Here is a 17,514-nt window from a genome sequence, read left to right as displayed (position 1 = left end):
CTAGCTAGCAGGTTTAAAAAGAACTACAGGAACATACAAACAAGCGTCTTAGTGTCCAATTCTAGCTCACTGATTTAACACCAAGCTAAAGCTGTGTTTACCATTTTCCAGGGAAAAAAATTACAAAGTGAGACATGTCCTACTACAAAGTGTCAGACAAAGCCTCCCAAACAATTGACAATTTTGATCTATCTTCTAATACTAATAATTTACACATTTTAAAGCCCATTTCAATTGTTTTTCAGAACAGTACCTGGTTCTAGTTTGGCAGACCAAAAACCAGATGGCTGGTCAAAAGTGTGCAATGACAGCATAGTGCTGTTTTGGGTGGTTTTTGTTTGTGGGTTGGTTATGGGGTTTTTTGGTTTCTGTTTGGCTGAGAGGTATTTTTTCACCTTGTCATCAAAAATTTTTGAACTAACAAAACTCATTTCTTCTAACTGTAACTTCACTGCTGATTATAAGCCTCACTCAAGTGAGCATGTTGTGTGTCTCAGATTCCTAACATCACATGTAACACCTACAGTTACAAACCCTAAATACACTGCATTTTATGCTATTCTTCTGTTGTTCCTAGTGTAAACTACCAGGCCTTTGATACACATAGCTTTAAAAAATGAAAAAAGTAATAGCACCTGCCAACAGAATGCCATTAAAACAAAACAAGGCTACTAGAACCACTGGTCCACCATCCAAGTTTTGAGGTTTACCCTACATTACTTGACAAAGCTATATTACAGGTTTTCTACTGTAAATGTAGTTCTCATGTAAATTATCTTCCTCCACTTTTATCACCTCAGTCTGCTGTTCTGGCAGTTTCATGTTGTCAAATATCCTGAAGACAATCCGAAACAGATCTTGCCACCAGTGTTTCTCATAAGTATGGCCATATGTCTTCATTATTTCAAACATTACTGTTAAGCCCCTGAAATGAGGAAAGAACAATTTATACCAAGAGTTACAGAAAGATATGAATGAGATCAACTAAGTACAACTACAGCAGCAATAACAAACTCAGATACTGTTGAGAACATTTTACATACATGACTACACAAAATATAAGTAGAAACTCAGCTTGTAAAAAAAACCCACTTTTTAGTCCCATGCAATAGCCAAAAAAGAGAAAGTTGAGAGTTGTGGTAATTTAAAATTAATAAAGTAAACCAACTCCTTTACCAAGGGCCACAAAAATTAATAAACAAATATTTCTGTTAAAAAGTACAAAAGTCTAGAAACAAGTATTAACCTTCACCAGCTACAAAGGGAGGCCACATGCACAGATCCCATGCCAATGTGTAAATTTAAAGTTATTTGTGTACAATCCCTCATATTTCACATCAGAACTGCAACTGAATATACTTTACAAGGGAAAATAATTTTCCAGGAAAATAAGCAAGTTTTACATGAGATCAGAGTACAGCTTGGCTTCTTGTAACCATTTCTGCAATCCTCAACCACTTAATGAATCATGGTATAAAACCAGTTTTAAAATCCCCAAGGTAAGTAGGATAAGCAAGACACAGAATGCAATCACAATCATATAACTTTGTTGTTTATTATAATAGAAAATCAAAATTTCCAAAGTACAGAACACAGACTTAATTTCTGTATTCCAATGTCTATTTAAAAGGCATTTATTGTTTCCACAGTGCTATCACCCAAATTAAATACTTAAGTAATTTTACAGGGATTACATTTACCAAGAGTTGTTTTTATTTAAAAAGTATAAAGCAGGCCTCTTAAAATTTGAATTACAAATACTGATTGTTACCTGGTTCTTACATCTAATTTGCATCTATTGATGATACAGGACAACTCAAAGAGAATTGGGAACCATCCTCGCACCCACACTCTGTCTTCAGGAGCTACATTCATATCGTCACTTGTGTACTCCTTGAATGCCTTTAGAAGGAAACACAGAGTTATACAGCCATAGAAGTTAGATTCTTCAAAACAAAACACAGCTGGACTGTAAATAACAATCTCTCCTGCAAGAGTATTACACCCTGACACCTCAGATGAATTGGCAATCGAAACAGTAACACTGAGAAAGTGTTTTTCAAACTAATGCTTATGAAGAATAAACCTAAAAAAATAAACAGGATTACACATTTAAGCATCAGTTTTTGCTTGCAGCTTAGTGTGAGTCCATTGCTCTTATTTTTACAGAGACAGCTCTGAAAGTGAGGATCCAACCATAACATTTTGAGGGTATCAAGCATTTTTGGTTATGCCATTATCCATTTCTTTACATTTCTCAGTGGAGAGCAGATTCTGAGATATGCTGATTTCCAACAGCTCTCAGGAATGCTAGTCACCAGCTGAAACTGGGTGGTTGGTAGGGATGGGCAAAAGGGAATAGAAGAAGAATAGAAAAATCACCCTTACTTTCCAAGCCTGCATAATTTTATACTCCAATTGTTTCTGAATAAAGTACATTTCTAATGAGAAAGGTATTTTCCATGAAATCCATGAAACTTGAAGGGAAAGCAGTAAGTTTAGCATAACTACTTTTTTTCTTTATAAAAGCACTTATAATTTAGTTAACATAGACTATACCTGAGGCCTGTCAGACACATATTTTGCACAGTGGCGAATGAGGCGGATCGCTTCCATACTGGTATCTGGAAATGCTGCATTGCAGGCAAATTCAGACAAGCACTTCACTGCATCCTGGAAAGAATCTATGGTTGCTGGGAAGTGTTTTTCAAACACGATTGCTGAAAGAAAAGTGTGAATACGAGAAAAAACGTGTCATGCTTTAAAATCTATTAATTCTTATATGAACTGTCTGTAACAGAAGTCATCAGAGACTGGTTCATTGATTGGTGCTGTCAAATGCCTGAGTAGTAAGAAAAACTAAAGAAAAATAAAGAAAACAAAAAAACATCCAGAGGGCATTTCACTTTGACAGTGAGTGTTTAAAGTAAATTAATCTAGACTAAAGCAGGGAAATGTAACAGTTAAGCAAGACCAGACTAACAGGCTTACTATTTAACACTAGTCTGTGTCACCAGAGCTTAAGAGGGATGCATGAAGCATGGAGTTCCACCTACTAATGGACCTCCTCCCCAGCTACATTTTGCCTTGTTTTTAAATAGCTGCTTTTGAAAAAAAAAGTGCTTAATCAATGATAAAACAGTTTCATAAACTTGCAGAGGTTCAGACAGAATAAAGAGATCCCGTAAAGCCTGGGATCGAGATTAGAATAGAGAGAGACAAAAAAAAATATCATAGTACCCCCCTAGTTCTGCACTGTCTCCTAAACAGGCCTTACACAAGCACAATTCAGAAACACAGAAAATGACAAGCAAACAACATATTAGTAAAATATGTACTTTTTTTTTTTCCTACGGAAAATGCCAGAAATAATTAAATAAACACTTAAATAAAAATGTACACATTAAATAGAATTATCTAATGCCCGAGTTGTTTTACTACAGAACACTACAAACAGGTAAGTTTTTTTTAAAAGGCATAAAGAAAACCAGTGACTCTAATCTACTGAGTGATTTTTATAAGTATTTTCCCAGAGGACTGATTGGGACGTGTAAATCATTGGTTCCAAGACATGAAGCAGGCTCTATTATGCAGGCTGTGAGTCCAGAGGCAAAGCCTCTTGGGCTCTGGAGTGACACTCACTTCCATGACATGTGAATATGGTTTATACTCACTGACAATGTGTCCTGTAGTCTGGAATGCCAGTTCCACTATACTTTCATCCTGATCTGAAGCTGCCAGATGAAACACTGAAAAAATGTTTTTCCAGCCAGAACGAATGTTAGCAGCCTGGGAATTCACCATCTGTGCAATGCACCGTACAACCATGTCTCGAATAGTAGGAGACCTATATTAGGATAATAAACAATTTTTAAAAATCAATTACATAATCAATTAGAATAGTATAAATCTCTAACAACTGATTTTACAAAAGCAATTTGAAACATTAATTACAAAAGTTGATGTTTGTGATGCCAAGCAATTCAGTTAATTGTATGTTATTACCTGTTTCTCTTCATGATATGTTCAAATGGTCTTAGGAAATCCTTCTGGAATCGGAAATTAGCAAGTTCTCCTTTTTCCAAGAACTTCATTGACAATTGCCTTAATGAGTCTACTGCAAAAATAGCTACATCTTCATTGGGATTGCAGCCAACCTGAGAATGTAGAATAGAAATGCAGAGTAAGCTTGCATCAGAATCTTATGGATTCAGCACAAGCTGCCTTTACAGTTGATAGCAGAGAACTAAGCAGTACAGGAAAATTAATGAAATAAACAGTAGTCAATTCCAGAAACCACACTGTTTATACAATTCAATAATCCCTAACTAATTCCAGCTATTTTCTACATTAAATAACCTGGCATTTAAAACCCTCTAAAAACAAGCAAGCTGTCTGTCTTCAAAATCTGTATTAAAAGTGCATGTCAAACATTCATTTGATAAACAGTCAATTTAGACTCGAAAACAAACTCTTAAACCAAGCATCATGAAACAGCCCCAAAAATTGCAATACAAAACTAACAGCAGCCAGTTCTGGACACAGGTCATGATAAATAATTTAATGTATACTTCTGTTTTTATATTTGTTATACTGTGTACTTCTGCCTTCTTGCAGGTCTTTCCAGCTTTACAATTTTGTTGGTTTAAGTTTACAGAGAAGGACAGAAAAACCATTTTGATTCATATAAGCACATGATATATTTATTTTCCAATAAATCTCAAAATAAAATAATCTGTATCAATAACTGAAGGACTATGCACTATAAGCATTAACAAGGATACCTTATTAAAATGATCTCCAATAACTTCCCAGATCCTAGACCACTGTAGCCTTATCCGGCCCATGTTGTAATAAGAAATCTCTACTATCTTCTGCAGACTAAACATTCGAGGGTGGGTAGCAGACAGCAGCTCATCCATGGACACAGCACAAAGCCAGCGAACGAAATCCACTGTTAAATGACCACAGATTTTAATGCAATATTTTTTCAGTGTTTAGTTTACAGTGGGGAGGGGTAGGGAAGAGATGAAACCTACCAATAGCATTTCCATCCAACCTTGTAGATCCCGTAAATATTCTGTAAATTGCAGTTGAAGACATGGTTAAAATTTCTTAAGAAAAGCATGTGTTAAATCTGATCAAGTTTCCTTGTCTTGTTTTCCTCAATGATATATAGACAGTCTCTGATTACCTTTATTTATTTAAAAACAGTTAGTAATGTAAAGACATAGTGAGAATACTGTCAGCTTCTATCATCCCTGATCCAAATACAGAACTCAAACATCTCCAGAGTACACAATATCCATTTGTCATGACAAGTAGATATTTGAAACACTTCCCATTATGAAGCAGGGAGGGACACTGCAAACTTAAACATCTATTACATGTTTGACATCAAGCTTCCAGTGCACCTGATGTGATTTTACTTCAAGACAACTTTTCATTGAACTGACATCCATCTTACCGCCTGTATTTCAACCACAGAAGTGTTTGTAAGCCTTCAAAATGATACCTCTTCATCAATTTTGACAACCATTAAGAAAATTATATGTTCTGATCTCTTATATGCTGAGCAAGCAAGACCCATGAACACTTTGGTCTGATCGCTACTGTAGGATATAAATAGGGAATGCTCACAATATGTATTCTGCCTAGCCAAATCCCGTTAAAATAAATGTGATTCATAGAACGGAAGACTGGAATAATAATTTTGGTCATTTCAGACATCATCTACATAACCTAGAGGAAAGCAGGGAGTCAGTAATTAAATTTAGGAGAAAAAGGGTCTGACAATGTCCTCAGTACAAAGACAAAATGAGATTTGCTATCTATTACTATATACAGTAAATCAAGATTCAACAGACACTACAGCAGACTTCATTCTTTATTCAAGTCTTCTTTAGTAACTTTTTTATCAGTAAAAAAGCTTATTACGTAATCTTCATTCTGCTCCCTCTTTCAGAAACACCCATGATCCAAAAAAAAAAAAAAATCTGCCCCCACCCCCAACTGAAAAGCACTTCTTTATGGTAGTTTTTATGTACTCTTTTCCAAATAAAGAAGGTCATTTTCTTAGCACAAGGTATTCAAATACTGCTTAAAAAAATTTCAGATGGAAACAATCAATTTTATACAGTACCTGTCTACAGCAACAACAACGCTTTGGGAGCTAGTTTCACCAATGGATTCCTGAATACTTGCTATCTGCTTCCAATCCACATTTCCACCAACTACAATGAAAAAAAAATTGAAAAATGGGTAAGAAAGAATATAGAATGGGTTGGGAACAAAGAAGAAGAAAAGTTGTGCCACTACCAGTATAATTAAATATATTTTTAATTCACAAAAAAGGGAAGTACATTATGAATTTCCCTTGCATGAGCTGGTCATCTCAGTGAACAGTTGCATGTTGGTGTAAGTCCTAATTATCCTAATGACCTAATTATTCTTCTCTATCCATATATAAATTATATTAGTCCCCAAAAACTGTCCACATTTAGAGCAACAGATACAAATGAAAGAAATAAACCCCACAAGAATCACCTTTTTTTTCCTCCATTTTTCAATCAACCTTTGGAAATCTTGCCACTTAGAACACACAATATATGACTGAGAATATAGCTTAGAGGAGAATTTTTCACACTTAATTACCATCAAGAGAGTAAATCCATCCCAAAAAATTTTATTTCTTCTCATTCAGAAAGAAGAGCTTCCACCAAAACTCCATCTTTAAGCTACATCTCAATTACAGCAAAATTATCACCCCAAAATAGTGAGAAATATCTACAAATAAAAATAGCATTTATTTATTTCCGAGGATGGAAACTGTAACCCACATCTGGGAATGTTCATATGAAGAAACTGCTAACTTTGCAGTGAGAAAAATCCCGAAATTTTTAGCAAAATCCAATCTTCCCTTGAACTACCATCAAAAAAAGAGCAGGAATCTTGCAACCACTCTGGGTAATTCCACATACCCTGTATTCAGGGCTTTTTTTCCCCCCAGCAATATAGAAAAGGAGACTGAAAGAGGCAAGTAGTTCTGTTCTCAGAGGTTTGCTGAGAGAAAAGCTTCTCATATTCAGCCTGCCTCTGTCTTGATGTGCTTCATCCCCACTTGGAAGGCGGCTGGAGATGGCTGTCAAATCTATATAACCTGACCCACCTGAAGTACTTTCCTAGGGCATTTATGGAACAACTTCTCTGTACATACATATGTACCCTCACACTTGTATCTTAGCAATTTATAATACCACTGGGTTTGGTCAAGACTTCTCTTGTAAGCACACAAGCTGCCAGTGTCAATTAGCTTGAATCTTGCTAACGAGTCAGGTAAGAAACACAGCAAACGAGCAGCTGACTGTGAGGAGAATTTGAAGAGCTATTTCCAAGGAGTCAAAACCTTAACCAACTCCAAGAGTTTACATGAGAATTCCTTGTGATCACAGGATTTGTAATGCAAAGCTTGAAAACCTAAACAGACAGGAGACTTAGACTCTAACAGCTGTGAAATCTTTCACAATGAAACACAGGAGTCAGTTACATAACAGCTTTACAAAAAAGAGACTCCTCAGATTCCCACTGTTCAACGAGGATTTCTGGTTACCCAGGAAGTACACTTTGGCTATGACCTACTCACAGCAGCAGGTTTTGTCTTCCAACTTCGTGAACAGAAATTGACATAGAAGAAATGTGAATTTCACAATTACAATTCCAAGTAAGGCAACATTCCTACCAAAGGAGAAATAGACTAGATGCTTATTCATTTACTTTTACAACCCCGATGCTTGTGATGTTTTGAATTTCCAAGTACAACAACAACAACAAAAAGGGTCACAACAGGAAGGTAATACAAGAGATGACAACTTTTGAATGCAGATGCCTGAACAGCCACACCTGAATCCTTGCTGAGTCAATAAATGAGCAAAGGAGCTTTTGCGTCTGGTTTCATTGATCTTTGTTATCTTAGAAAACATAACAGAACTTTACCAAGAAGACTGAGTGCTACTGCTTATCCACATCTGATTTTGCTAGTAGGTCTGAAAGATGGAGCTTCTGTGTCACCAGACTGCAGCTTCACTCACTCTAAACAACTATTTTCCTGTAAAATATGTGTCTGTGTATAAGGACATACACATTGCATATTCTTTAAAGGAATTTAGCTTTCTAGAAAGCTCCTTTGAAACCTGTAGTTACAATGCATACTTTGGAGTAATCATGGAAGATGAACCTATCTGCAAAAAAGGATTTATGGAAAGAAGTAAAATAACTAAAACAGTTGAGAAAATGTTCTAACAGCCCCTTAGTGCATGAAAACCAAGTTAAGCATTTTCCTATAAGATTGAAGCAACAATATTAAAAAAAAAAAAAGAAAAAAAAAAAAGAAAAAAATAGAAGAAAATGGTGAAGTTTCCATATGTGCACTGTAACAAGCATTCCAAAATTTTGATTCAGAGAAAAACATTTTATGCACTGGGGCATAAACTGTTTTCCCTAGAAATGTAGCTGACAGCAGCAAAAGGTCTTTATGAGCTGGACCTATACCAATGACTGGTAAGTATGATTTAGAGACACCTGAAAACCATTTACATTCTTGAGTTATGAGGACTTTAAACCTTTAAAGGCCAGTCACTGCAGCATAGAGAAACTGCCAGCATTTGGATGTAGCCAAGTTGCACAGGTCATCAGGGAACACTAAACTGAAGGATGCATATTGAAAGGGCAGGAAGAAGCTCAGAATATGAGATGTTGGCAGACTCATTGATTTCCAGGCCTAAGTTTTCCCTTCATCAATTTTTGGCAAGGTGAGGGGAGTACAGAGAGGCAGGCCAAAGGGGAGCAGAAGGGAAATAAAAGGAATGACTGTAGAAGAAGAAAAACTGTCTGAGGAGAACACAAAGATGAATTATTAGGACTAGTTTGGGAGCTAAGATCAGGGGAAATAGGAAATTAATATTACTCAAAAAAAAAGTTACACGAAAAACTGAGGCTTGTTTGGCTGTTGGTGAAGTTCAAAAAGGCAGGAGACACTGAGCATCACACTGTAACTGAAACTTTCTCATAGTCAAAAACACTTATATACATACTTCGATGTTTCCAGAGTTTTTTAATGTCCTATATCCTACACCTGTATATCTTTAACTGTGTTCCCATTTAAAACAAACAAATAAAAAAAATCCCAAACCTTCTAAAGATAAATTTAAGGTAAGTCTTATACTTTTATAAGAAGATAAGAAACATCTCATTTTTTGCAGTATATTTTGGTGCTCAAGCCTAAAAAAGGCACTTACTCAGTACTGAAGTAACCAGAATAGGAAAGAAATGGAATTTCAGAATTTAAGCTAAATTCATCTCCCACTTGGTTTGAATTCTGTGTGTGTCTCACAAAGCTCCACAACAGATGCTTAACCTACACATACTGACTTACTTGCTTGGTAAAATACTTGGCACACTAATGTTGCAATATTATTAAATCTGGTCATACCATCTGCAATCCATTCTTAGTTGGAAAGCTATATTTTAATAGAAGTGAATAATATATATAATCATCTTAAATTTTCCACCCCAGCAATAATAACAGAGCAAACTAAATATTCCAGAAATTGGAATACATCTAGTCAAAGCGTAAGTTTTACAAGGACTACTTCATGGTCTTTTGTCAGAACCTCACATAAAAACACAGAATAAATTTAATTAGTTCTCTGAACAAAACCAGTTAAATGAAATATTTCATATTTGCATTACTTACCCAGTCCCAGCCCCACAAATTCATCAGGTGCCTGATCTTTTGTTCCAGTAAAAGAACCTTCCCTGCCGCGCACTGTCCCTGAGATGTAGCGAGGTTTTACTCCAGTTCCTATTAACTGTGCCAGTTCAAGTTGACTGATGCATTTCAGAATCTATTCCAGAGAATAAAGAAGTTGTTTACCAACAAAAAGCAGGTAAAGATCTTTAGAAGAAAAAAACTCTAAACACTTGAGGTCAGAAAATCTGTTCTTTTGTCTAAAATGAATATTAATTTAAATAGTACTGGATTTGTCTCTCACAGTTTTATTTCTCACTTAGGCATGTTTTACTACTTTAATTAGCTGCATAATGTATGCAACAAAACTATACATGCAGCACTAACCTAAATCCCACAAGTAAGCAGACTACGGTGCTGAAAAATCAGTGAACATGCTTTTGTACAGTTTAAATAGAAATGACTCGTACCTCATGCCAGGAATTTCCTAAATAGTTTCCATCTGTATGAGCCACCGTGATGAGAGTTTTAATGGTGTCAATATTCTTCTGCTTCATTTCAGTAATACCAGAACTCACTGTAAGCAATGTAAATCTTGCTAATGCTTGAACATAGGCATCTCTTTCAAGCTACAAACGAGAGGGAAAGAAACAAATATCTCATAAATATTTTTGCCATTTTTTGTTCTTAGCGCAATCTCTGTGATTTCATCAACTATACAATATACCTTTCTCTTCCTAGAACTGAATTTCCAAAGCATAGTGAAAATATATCAAGTTCTGCACCAGTAAGAAGATATCTGTAGGATGAAATCAGGGTCCTTCTGGTTTAGGAACAAGAAGTGTAATGTCTGACAGCATAGAATGCAAAAGTTGCATTTAAGTTTCTGGTTTGATCTTTTTTGGGGAAAACAGGATGTTGTTTCAGAAGCAATGTTGCTACTTAGCCTAGCTTTCAATATTCTTGTACTATACTCAGACCTAATCTGAAAATGCTGCCTTTAGCAGACTCATTTAAGTTTACGCATTTTTTGTCAGCAAAATCTAAAAAATGTATCTAAATGGCCTGTTATGACAATTCCATGGAATTTCTCAAAAGCTATTTGATTTAATCCACATCATTTGGAGCACCACAGAAGTTTCTGAAGCAAGTGTCATGGGTAAACAGCAAGTGACCATAATCTAGACAGACCTCACAAAAGAAAATTCTACCCAGTTACCCAATTTTTATGTGTATGGTATCTATAAGCAACAAAGGGAACTCCTCAGATCTCACATGAACATTTACCATGAACAATGGTAAAAAGTGGATTACAGTTGAGCCCACAAGTGCATTTGTTCTTCTGTTATGTATAAAGTGAATGCTGTAAAGTGAAATGGTTGTACACCAGATAAACAAATGACAATTATGAAATATATTTAACTGTTTGGATATTTAGGGCTGTTTTTAAGTAAAAAATCATTGAGCATGGAAAGCAGACAGATACAAAATATTAACAAAAAACTCCAGGAAGAATGGGACTCCACAGAGAAAACATGAACACCACAACGGTGGAATATGGTAGAAGGGAAATATTGCCACTGAGCCACTGATCACACTATAGCTGCCACATTCAAACCACTACTGCAAGGTATGCTGGCAAAGGAACAGAAAATGATGCAGAAGCACAGAAAAATGAAGTCTCAAAGCTAGTACTAAGTACTAAGCAATGAATCTTTAGAATCTACAAACTGTGTATCTTCCAAAAAACCCAAAATGCTTTCAGTTCTACTCATTCACACAGGTATTCCCCCCTCCCCTTTTTTTCTCAGCTTCTCCTAAAGCAGAAGACAAACAACTAAATAATGTGTCTATCACTCAGAAATTTTAACCTAATGATATAAGCAGATTAAGTACATCCTTTTGATGCATACCTTGTCTCAGATGCTTAAAGACAAAAGTCAGACTGTGTGACAAGTCTAAGATTAAAGGCATAAATAATTAAAACCAGAATCTATAATTGAAGTTTTAGAGGTGAACATGCATAAACTTCAACTATATTGTGCACTTTGGAATTTTTCTTAAAATTAAAGGCATACAGGTCCCTCCATTATCTCTCAAGGTGTGTAAGCAAATGTAAACTCTTAATAGACACCAATCTTAATTTCTGTACATTTACACTATGAAAACTGTAAAGTTGCCATCACTGGTTAAGCACACGAGGAAAAACTTCATTCCAACAGAAGAGACCCTTAAGTCTAAAGTAAAATCTTAAAGCTAAAGTACAGATGTGCCAGTCTCCTTCAAACCACCAGAGCTATCTGGTGTCTGCAGCCAGACAATATCCCATCTAATCAAGACCTTGTGAACTGGAATCATCCTGTAATATTGAAATAATCAACAAACCAGTACTGTTTTTAATTATATCAACAAAACAGTTTCCACAGAAAATGAAGCAGTAATAAGGTTTATACTGAAAATGTAAAAGCAAACTTTCCCATTTTCTGAAATTTAAAAACTGTTTTTTGGAAGACATCCAATCATGTCCCAGGCCAATGGAAGGGTACAACTGAGTCATAGGGATCCTAGAGCAAACATGTCCTTGCTCTCGCTATGCAAGGCTGACCATTGCAGGACTAGAAACTAAACTCTGCAGCTACTGAAACTGGTATTGGTACCAGTTCCACTTTTGCAGCTTAGAAACAAAAGTAACCGGAGTGTGTTTCACTGAACATCTGCAGGCTCCAGGGAAGGCTTTGTTAATCAAATTTTTAAGTCTGTTCAGCTTGGGGGCAGGTGGTTGTGCAAAAATTAAGTGGAAAAACAGAGGAAAGAAACCTCACATGATCTCAAATGGGCTTTTTTAAGTAACTGTATCACAAGTCCTGATGTGTCTTTCTACATTAGTGGTATAAAAAGTTACCTAACTTGCCAAAGACAAGTGCAAGAGAAGAAGGAAGGAAAGCATTCTCTATTTTATTATATTTCAATATCTTCTACTTAGTCTTATACAGTTGGTTTTTGTGTTGGTTTGTGTTCTCTTGGTAAGTGTTTTCAACATACACATGAAATAACACAATGCCAAACATATGGATTTTGCTAGCCTCTCTCTTCAGCTACAACACTTATAACACTGGCAGACCAGTATTCCATTTATTAACTAATAATCTACAATAACATAATTGTACCTTCCCTACCAACCGTTTCTAAATAGAAAAACAAAAGCCAAAAAGAGCCCATGTTTAATCACCATTGCCCTCTGGAGCCAGAGTGTCTGGCATTCTTGGCATTGCACTTAATGCAAGATCCATTCATTCATTACATCAGGAATGCCATTTCCAGTGCTGTAAGTGTTAATCCATTTATAGACATCTTGGATTAATATAATCTCTCTGAAGTTGAGAACAATATTTCAAATACAGTTCACAGAGATACTATTTTACAGGACAGAGAGACTCATTTTATAAAACACAACACATCTAAACAGCTTTGTAACAATGCTAGAAATAAAATACTTCGACATAAAAGTAGTCAATTCCTAGGGAAACAAACATTCAGTGCAGAGGCATGGAAGCACTCACCACAAAACACCAAGAAAAATAAAGGTCACTTAATTTACACTTCCAGTCAAATTTCAGATGAAACAGCAATGAAAGAATCAGGCAGCCTCTCGGTATTTCAGTGCACAGCTTCAGCAGCAAGGACTCCTGGAACCCCACTAACATTTTTCTGGTACATAAATCAAAGTATCGTCTCAATCTGACATTTTTTACCTGAATGTTGAAAATGCAAGCAATCCGGATTGCACATCGTATACCCTCCAAACAAAGAGAGGCAACTTCGGTGTCATCACAGTCCTGTAGACCCACACTGAATGCAGCCAGGAAAGGTGTCCATGCCAACTGGAATGTATGCAAAGTAAGTGTTTTATTAGCAATTGTTGGTACTTGAAGGGAATGCTTAATTTCACCATCTTGCTGCAGTGTAAATTCTATTCTTAACTTCATAATCAACTTTGAAGCTGTCTTTTGACAAAAAGGAAACAGAATATACAGACATGAGACACATAATAGTATAGTGTGGTTAGAAGACACATGAGACATAGACTGAGGTAGAAGTAATGTAGAGCAGAGCTCTCCTCAAAAACACTTGTCCTCTCCCTCAGCAACAAACATACAGCCAGCTTCAAATAGTTGTAAAAACCAAACCCTAAAGCTATGTCAGTTAGGTATCTTGTACAGTTTTAGCATTTCCAGGATGACTTTTATCTTTGCACACTGAAAAACAGAGTTAACAGTTATTGTGATAACCAACTCACCATATAACAGATTTATGATGAGAAGTACATATTTAAGTAAGACTAGCTTATCCAAATAACACCAGAAAAAAAAAAAAAAAAAGGAAGGTAGTGAAAGTAAGGCAGACTTTATTAATCACACTAAAATTATGGTAAGCCAACAACAACAAAAATCTAGGACATGATCGTTGCCTTATCTCTCTACTACTCATTTTGTTACCCTTATCTCGCCATCTTTTTGTACCTAAGCCACTATTGATGTTTCCCACTGCTCTTGCCTTAGGTGGCACTGTGGTTACAATAAAATAATAATAAACTAAAATTACTGCAAGAGAGTCTACATAGTCCTTCCCTTGTGGTCAAGGCTCCCTCTCCCAAAGGCAGAAAAAACCAGAACCATAGCTGCGGTAGCTGCATGGGATTATGGAGAGGAAACACCACAGAACCCAGAATGATTTCAGAAATAGTTTTACCTGAAGTCACCCCAGATGAAATACAGAGTCAATGGGCACAGCAAGGAGCAATAGATTTCACACTTAATTTCATAATAAAATGATGCATCACAGAGCTTTAGTTTCATTTAAACCAGCAACTCCAAAAGCACTACCTTCAAAGAGCATTTAAAGCTTGCATATACCAAACCATAACTGTGGGATAGTGCTGAAGGCATTGGATGAATTCACAGATTCAGGATTTCATTCCTTATTGTATGAGCTTTAAAGGTCCCTTCTAACCTGAACTATTCTATCATTTTTTGATCAGAAATGTAAGCTTTTTCCCCCTGCCTTCCTAATTTTCACTGCTATTGAAACTTACCTTAACTAATCTTAAAAAATCAGAAAACTGAAATAATTTCTTAAGAACTATCTGATGGTCTCTATATTGTGCTTTGTAACTAGATATATGCTGTTATTAGTGGGCTGTTTTGTTCTTAGAGGTGAAAGTCAAGTCTCAAAACCAGACAATCAATTTTGGACTGCTTAGATAGTTGCATAAAGTGAATTTTTGCTGTTTTAAAAATTTAGCCAATGTATCTGTAAACACAGTTACAATGATTAATTTTATATGGACATCAATGGGTAAGATACCCTGAAATTCGTAAATTTTTTGCTGAATATTTAAGTCTAAATAAAAAATGTGAAATTAAGTACTCAAATTCCACAGTTCTCACTTATTTTTGAAAAGAGGACCCTCTGTTCAATAGATTACACCACTGTCCTCAGTACTTTAATTAGTTCATGAACATCTCCAAGTGACCTCAAGTGACAACTTCAAATTTTTTGCACCTTCACGAAACACGTTTGGGGTGTTAATTTAACCAGGGTGCTTCACATTTTGCTCCTCTGGAAATGAACTTTGGAAATACACTTTTCAGATAGGGTAGGAAGTATTAGGGCTGGTATCTTGAAGAAAATCACACTAAGAATTTTACAGAAGCCTGCATGTGAATTATTTAATTTCAACCTTCAGGAAGTCATCAGAGAGAAAGTATAGTACATCTCTGCTATGTGACATTTTGAACAGCCTAAAAGTAAATTTTTAACAAGGTCTGTGCTTAGTGTTCCTCCATACAAATCAAATACTATGCTAGTTTTTTTGATAAGGTGACAAAGAACTCATAAGTTTGCCTCAAAGACAGCAATCTTAAAATGATCCTCAATGTGCCCAGGAGACCAAGAAGGCCAATGGCATCCTGGCTTGTGCCAGCAAGTGTGGCCAGCAGAACCAGGGCAGTGCTCTGTCCTCAGCACTGGTGAGGCCACACTTCGAAGTCTGTGTTCAGTTCTGGGCTCTCACTGCAAGCAAGACATGGAGGTGCTGGAGTGAGTCCAGAGAAAGGCAATGGAGCTGGTGAAAGAGTTGGGAGTTGCTCTCTTCTCCCAAGTAACAAGGGAAAGGATGAGTGCAAGGGGCCTCAAGTGGCACCAGGAGTTGAGTATTAGGAAAAATTCCTTCACAGATGCAGTTGACAAAAGCTGGAACAAGCTGCCTAAGGAAGCAGTACAGGCACCAACCCTGGAAGCATTTAACAGACATGCAGATGTGGCACTTCAGGTCACAGTTTAGTGGTGGACTTGGCAGGACTGGGTTAACAGCAGGACTCAAAGCTTTTAAGAGTCTATTTCAACCTAAATGTTTCTGTGATTCTTGGGCCTGGAGCTCCACCTAACCTCACAGCACATCCCTCCAGGGAGCCATCTGTTTATTCAGTGGTAGTGGTCTGGGACTTTACCTACCTGGAGCAGTTCACAAAGGGGTCATGTGAGGACCATGACTTGAACAAGTGCACAAAGGGGTGTATGGTAAAGCCATAACAATTTATCTCAATGGCAGATGACTGCTGTGAGTTAGGTATGCCAGAGACCACATCCAAGAGCACACTGAGGCATTGTATGCTACTGATCATACTCTTATCTATGAATCTGAATCACTGCTATGGAAAAGGCATTTGGGATGCAGACAGCTTTGCACTTACACAATAGGAGACAGGTGCTCAGAATAATAGTTTAATACAGGTCCAGCTTCCTCCCCTACACTGGACCAGAATCCTAGCTTTCTAAAGTATTAATTTGCAACAGACATTAGATAAAAGCTTTTCCTGATAATTGCTCCATTGCTTTAAGATGCTTCTTCTATCAGCACAGAAACTTCTTAAATTCCAGGGTAAGTGAAACTAGATTAGAAGGCTCAAAATCCTCTTTCCTGTAGCAAGTTAAATAACTCACAAAATGAGAAAAACACAGCAGATGCAAATCCTTAGTATTTTCAATAAATCCTGACAGCATTTTGTATTAAGAAACTGTGATATTCTACATGATTATGTAAACATGTATCTCACCTTAAACATGGGTCTCACATGCTCCAGGTGTGTTGCACTAGTAAAAGGGGCCTGAACGTGGCTCACTGCCTCCATAAGAGCTTTAGCTGTTTTAGCCATTTGCTCCATTTCCAAGTTATATAGGAGTCTCCTCTGCTTCTCACTAGCAACACCTGCAAAGACAGTTTTTCTCTCATTTGTCCATCTTTAGTAATGCTGTCTTCAGGAATATAGTAATTTTACATTTTTCATTAAGTACAATACTCAGATGCATTTTATATTATCTTTACTTTCTGAAATGATCACATCAGCCTTCTCGTATTTCTTTTACAATATAGATGAAATTTAACTTAAGGCAAACTTGTGTTTGAAATGAAAACTATTTTTAAACCTTTATAGAATTATAAGATTTTAACAACAGAGATTTCTTCTCCATCACCTCAATTAACAGCATAAATATCACACCCACTAAGCTAAATTCAAAATGAAGAGATATTTCACAGGAATCCATCAGCAGAGAAAATAACAGTAAAAATAACTGGACACCCTTTTTCAGTGCAAGAACTACATTAAACCTTTGCAGTTCCCTAAGAGAACCTCCATCTCATGAAGACAGTTAAATCCAAGTAGCATGTAATAATCATCTTTTTAAAAATGACAATAAAACATTATGTT

At 36.3% G+C, this 17,514-nt stretch overlaps 1 protein-coding gene across 2 annotated transcripts in view; it reads right to left on the bottom strand.

Annotated features, from left to right (window-relative positions):
* ARFGEF1 (ARF guanine nucleotide exchange factor 1) overlaps positions 1-17,514 on the bottom strand; it is an 85,509-nt gene that overhangs the window by 11,734 nt on the left and 56,261 nt on the right. For both annotated transcript variants that reach the window (XM_086885765.1, XM_086885769.1), the window contains 12 exons: positions 16,861-17,012; positions 13,498-13,626; positions 10,216-10,374; positions 9,752-9,902; positions 6,143-6,233; positions 5,040-5,080; positions 4,785-4,954; positions 4,006-4,157; positions 3,675-3,847; positions 2,560-2,720; positions 1,772-1,902; positions 796-925 (listed from right to left, as the gene is read on the bottom strand). In XM_086885765.1, coding sequence (XP_086741891.1) covers positions 796-925; positions 1,772-1,902; positions 2,560-2,720; positions 3,675-3,847; positions 4,006-4,157; positions 4,785-4,954; positions 5,040-5,080; positions 6,143-6,233; positions 9,752-9,902; positions 10,216-10,374; positions 13,498-13,626; positions 16,861-17,012 — 1,640 coding nt within the window. The remainder of the gene's footprint in view (positions 1-795; positions 926-1,771; positions 1,903-2,559; positions 2,721-3,674; positions 3,848-4,005; positions 4,158-4,784; positions 4,955-5,039; positions 5,081-6,142; positions 6,234-9,751; positions 9,903-10,215; positions 10,375-13,497; positions 13,627-16,860; positions 17,013-17,514) is intronic.

Source organism: Cyanistes caeruleus, chromosome 1 (assembly GCF_971803275.1).
Source record: "Cyanistes caeruleus chromosome 1, bCyaCae1.hap1.1, whole genome shotgun sequence".
In the NCBI taxonomy this organism is placed as follows: Eukaryota; Metazoa; Chordata; class Aves; order Passeriformes; family Paridae; genus Cyanistes; species Cyanistes caeruleus.
This window is presented reverse-complemented; position numbering and strand designations above follow the sequence as displayed.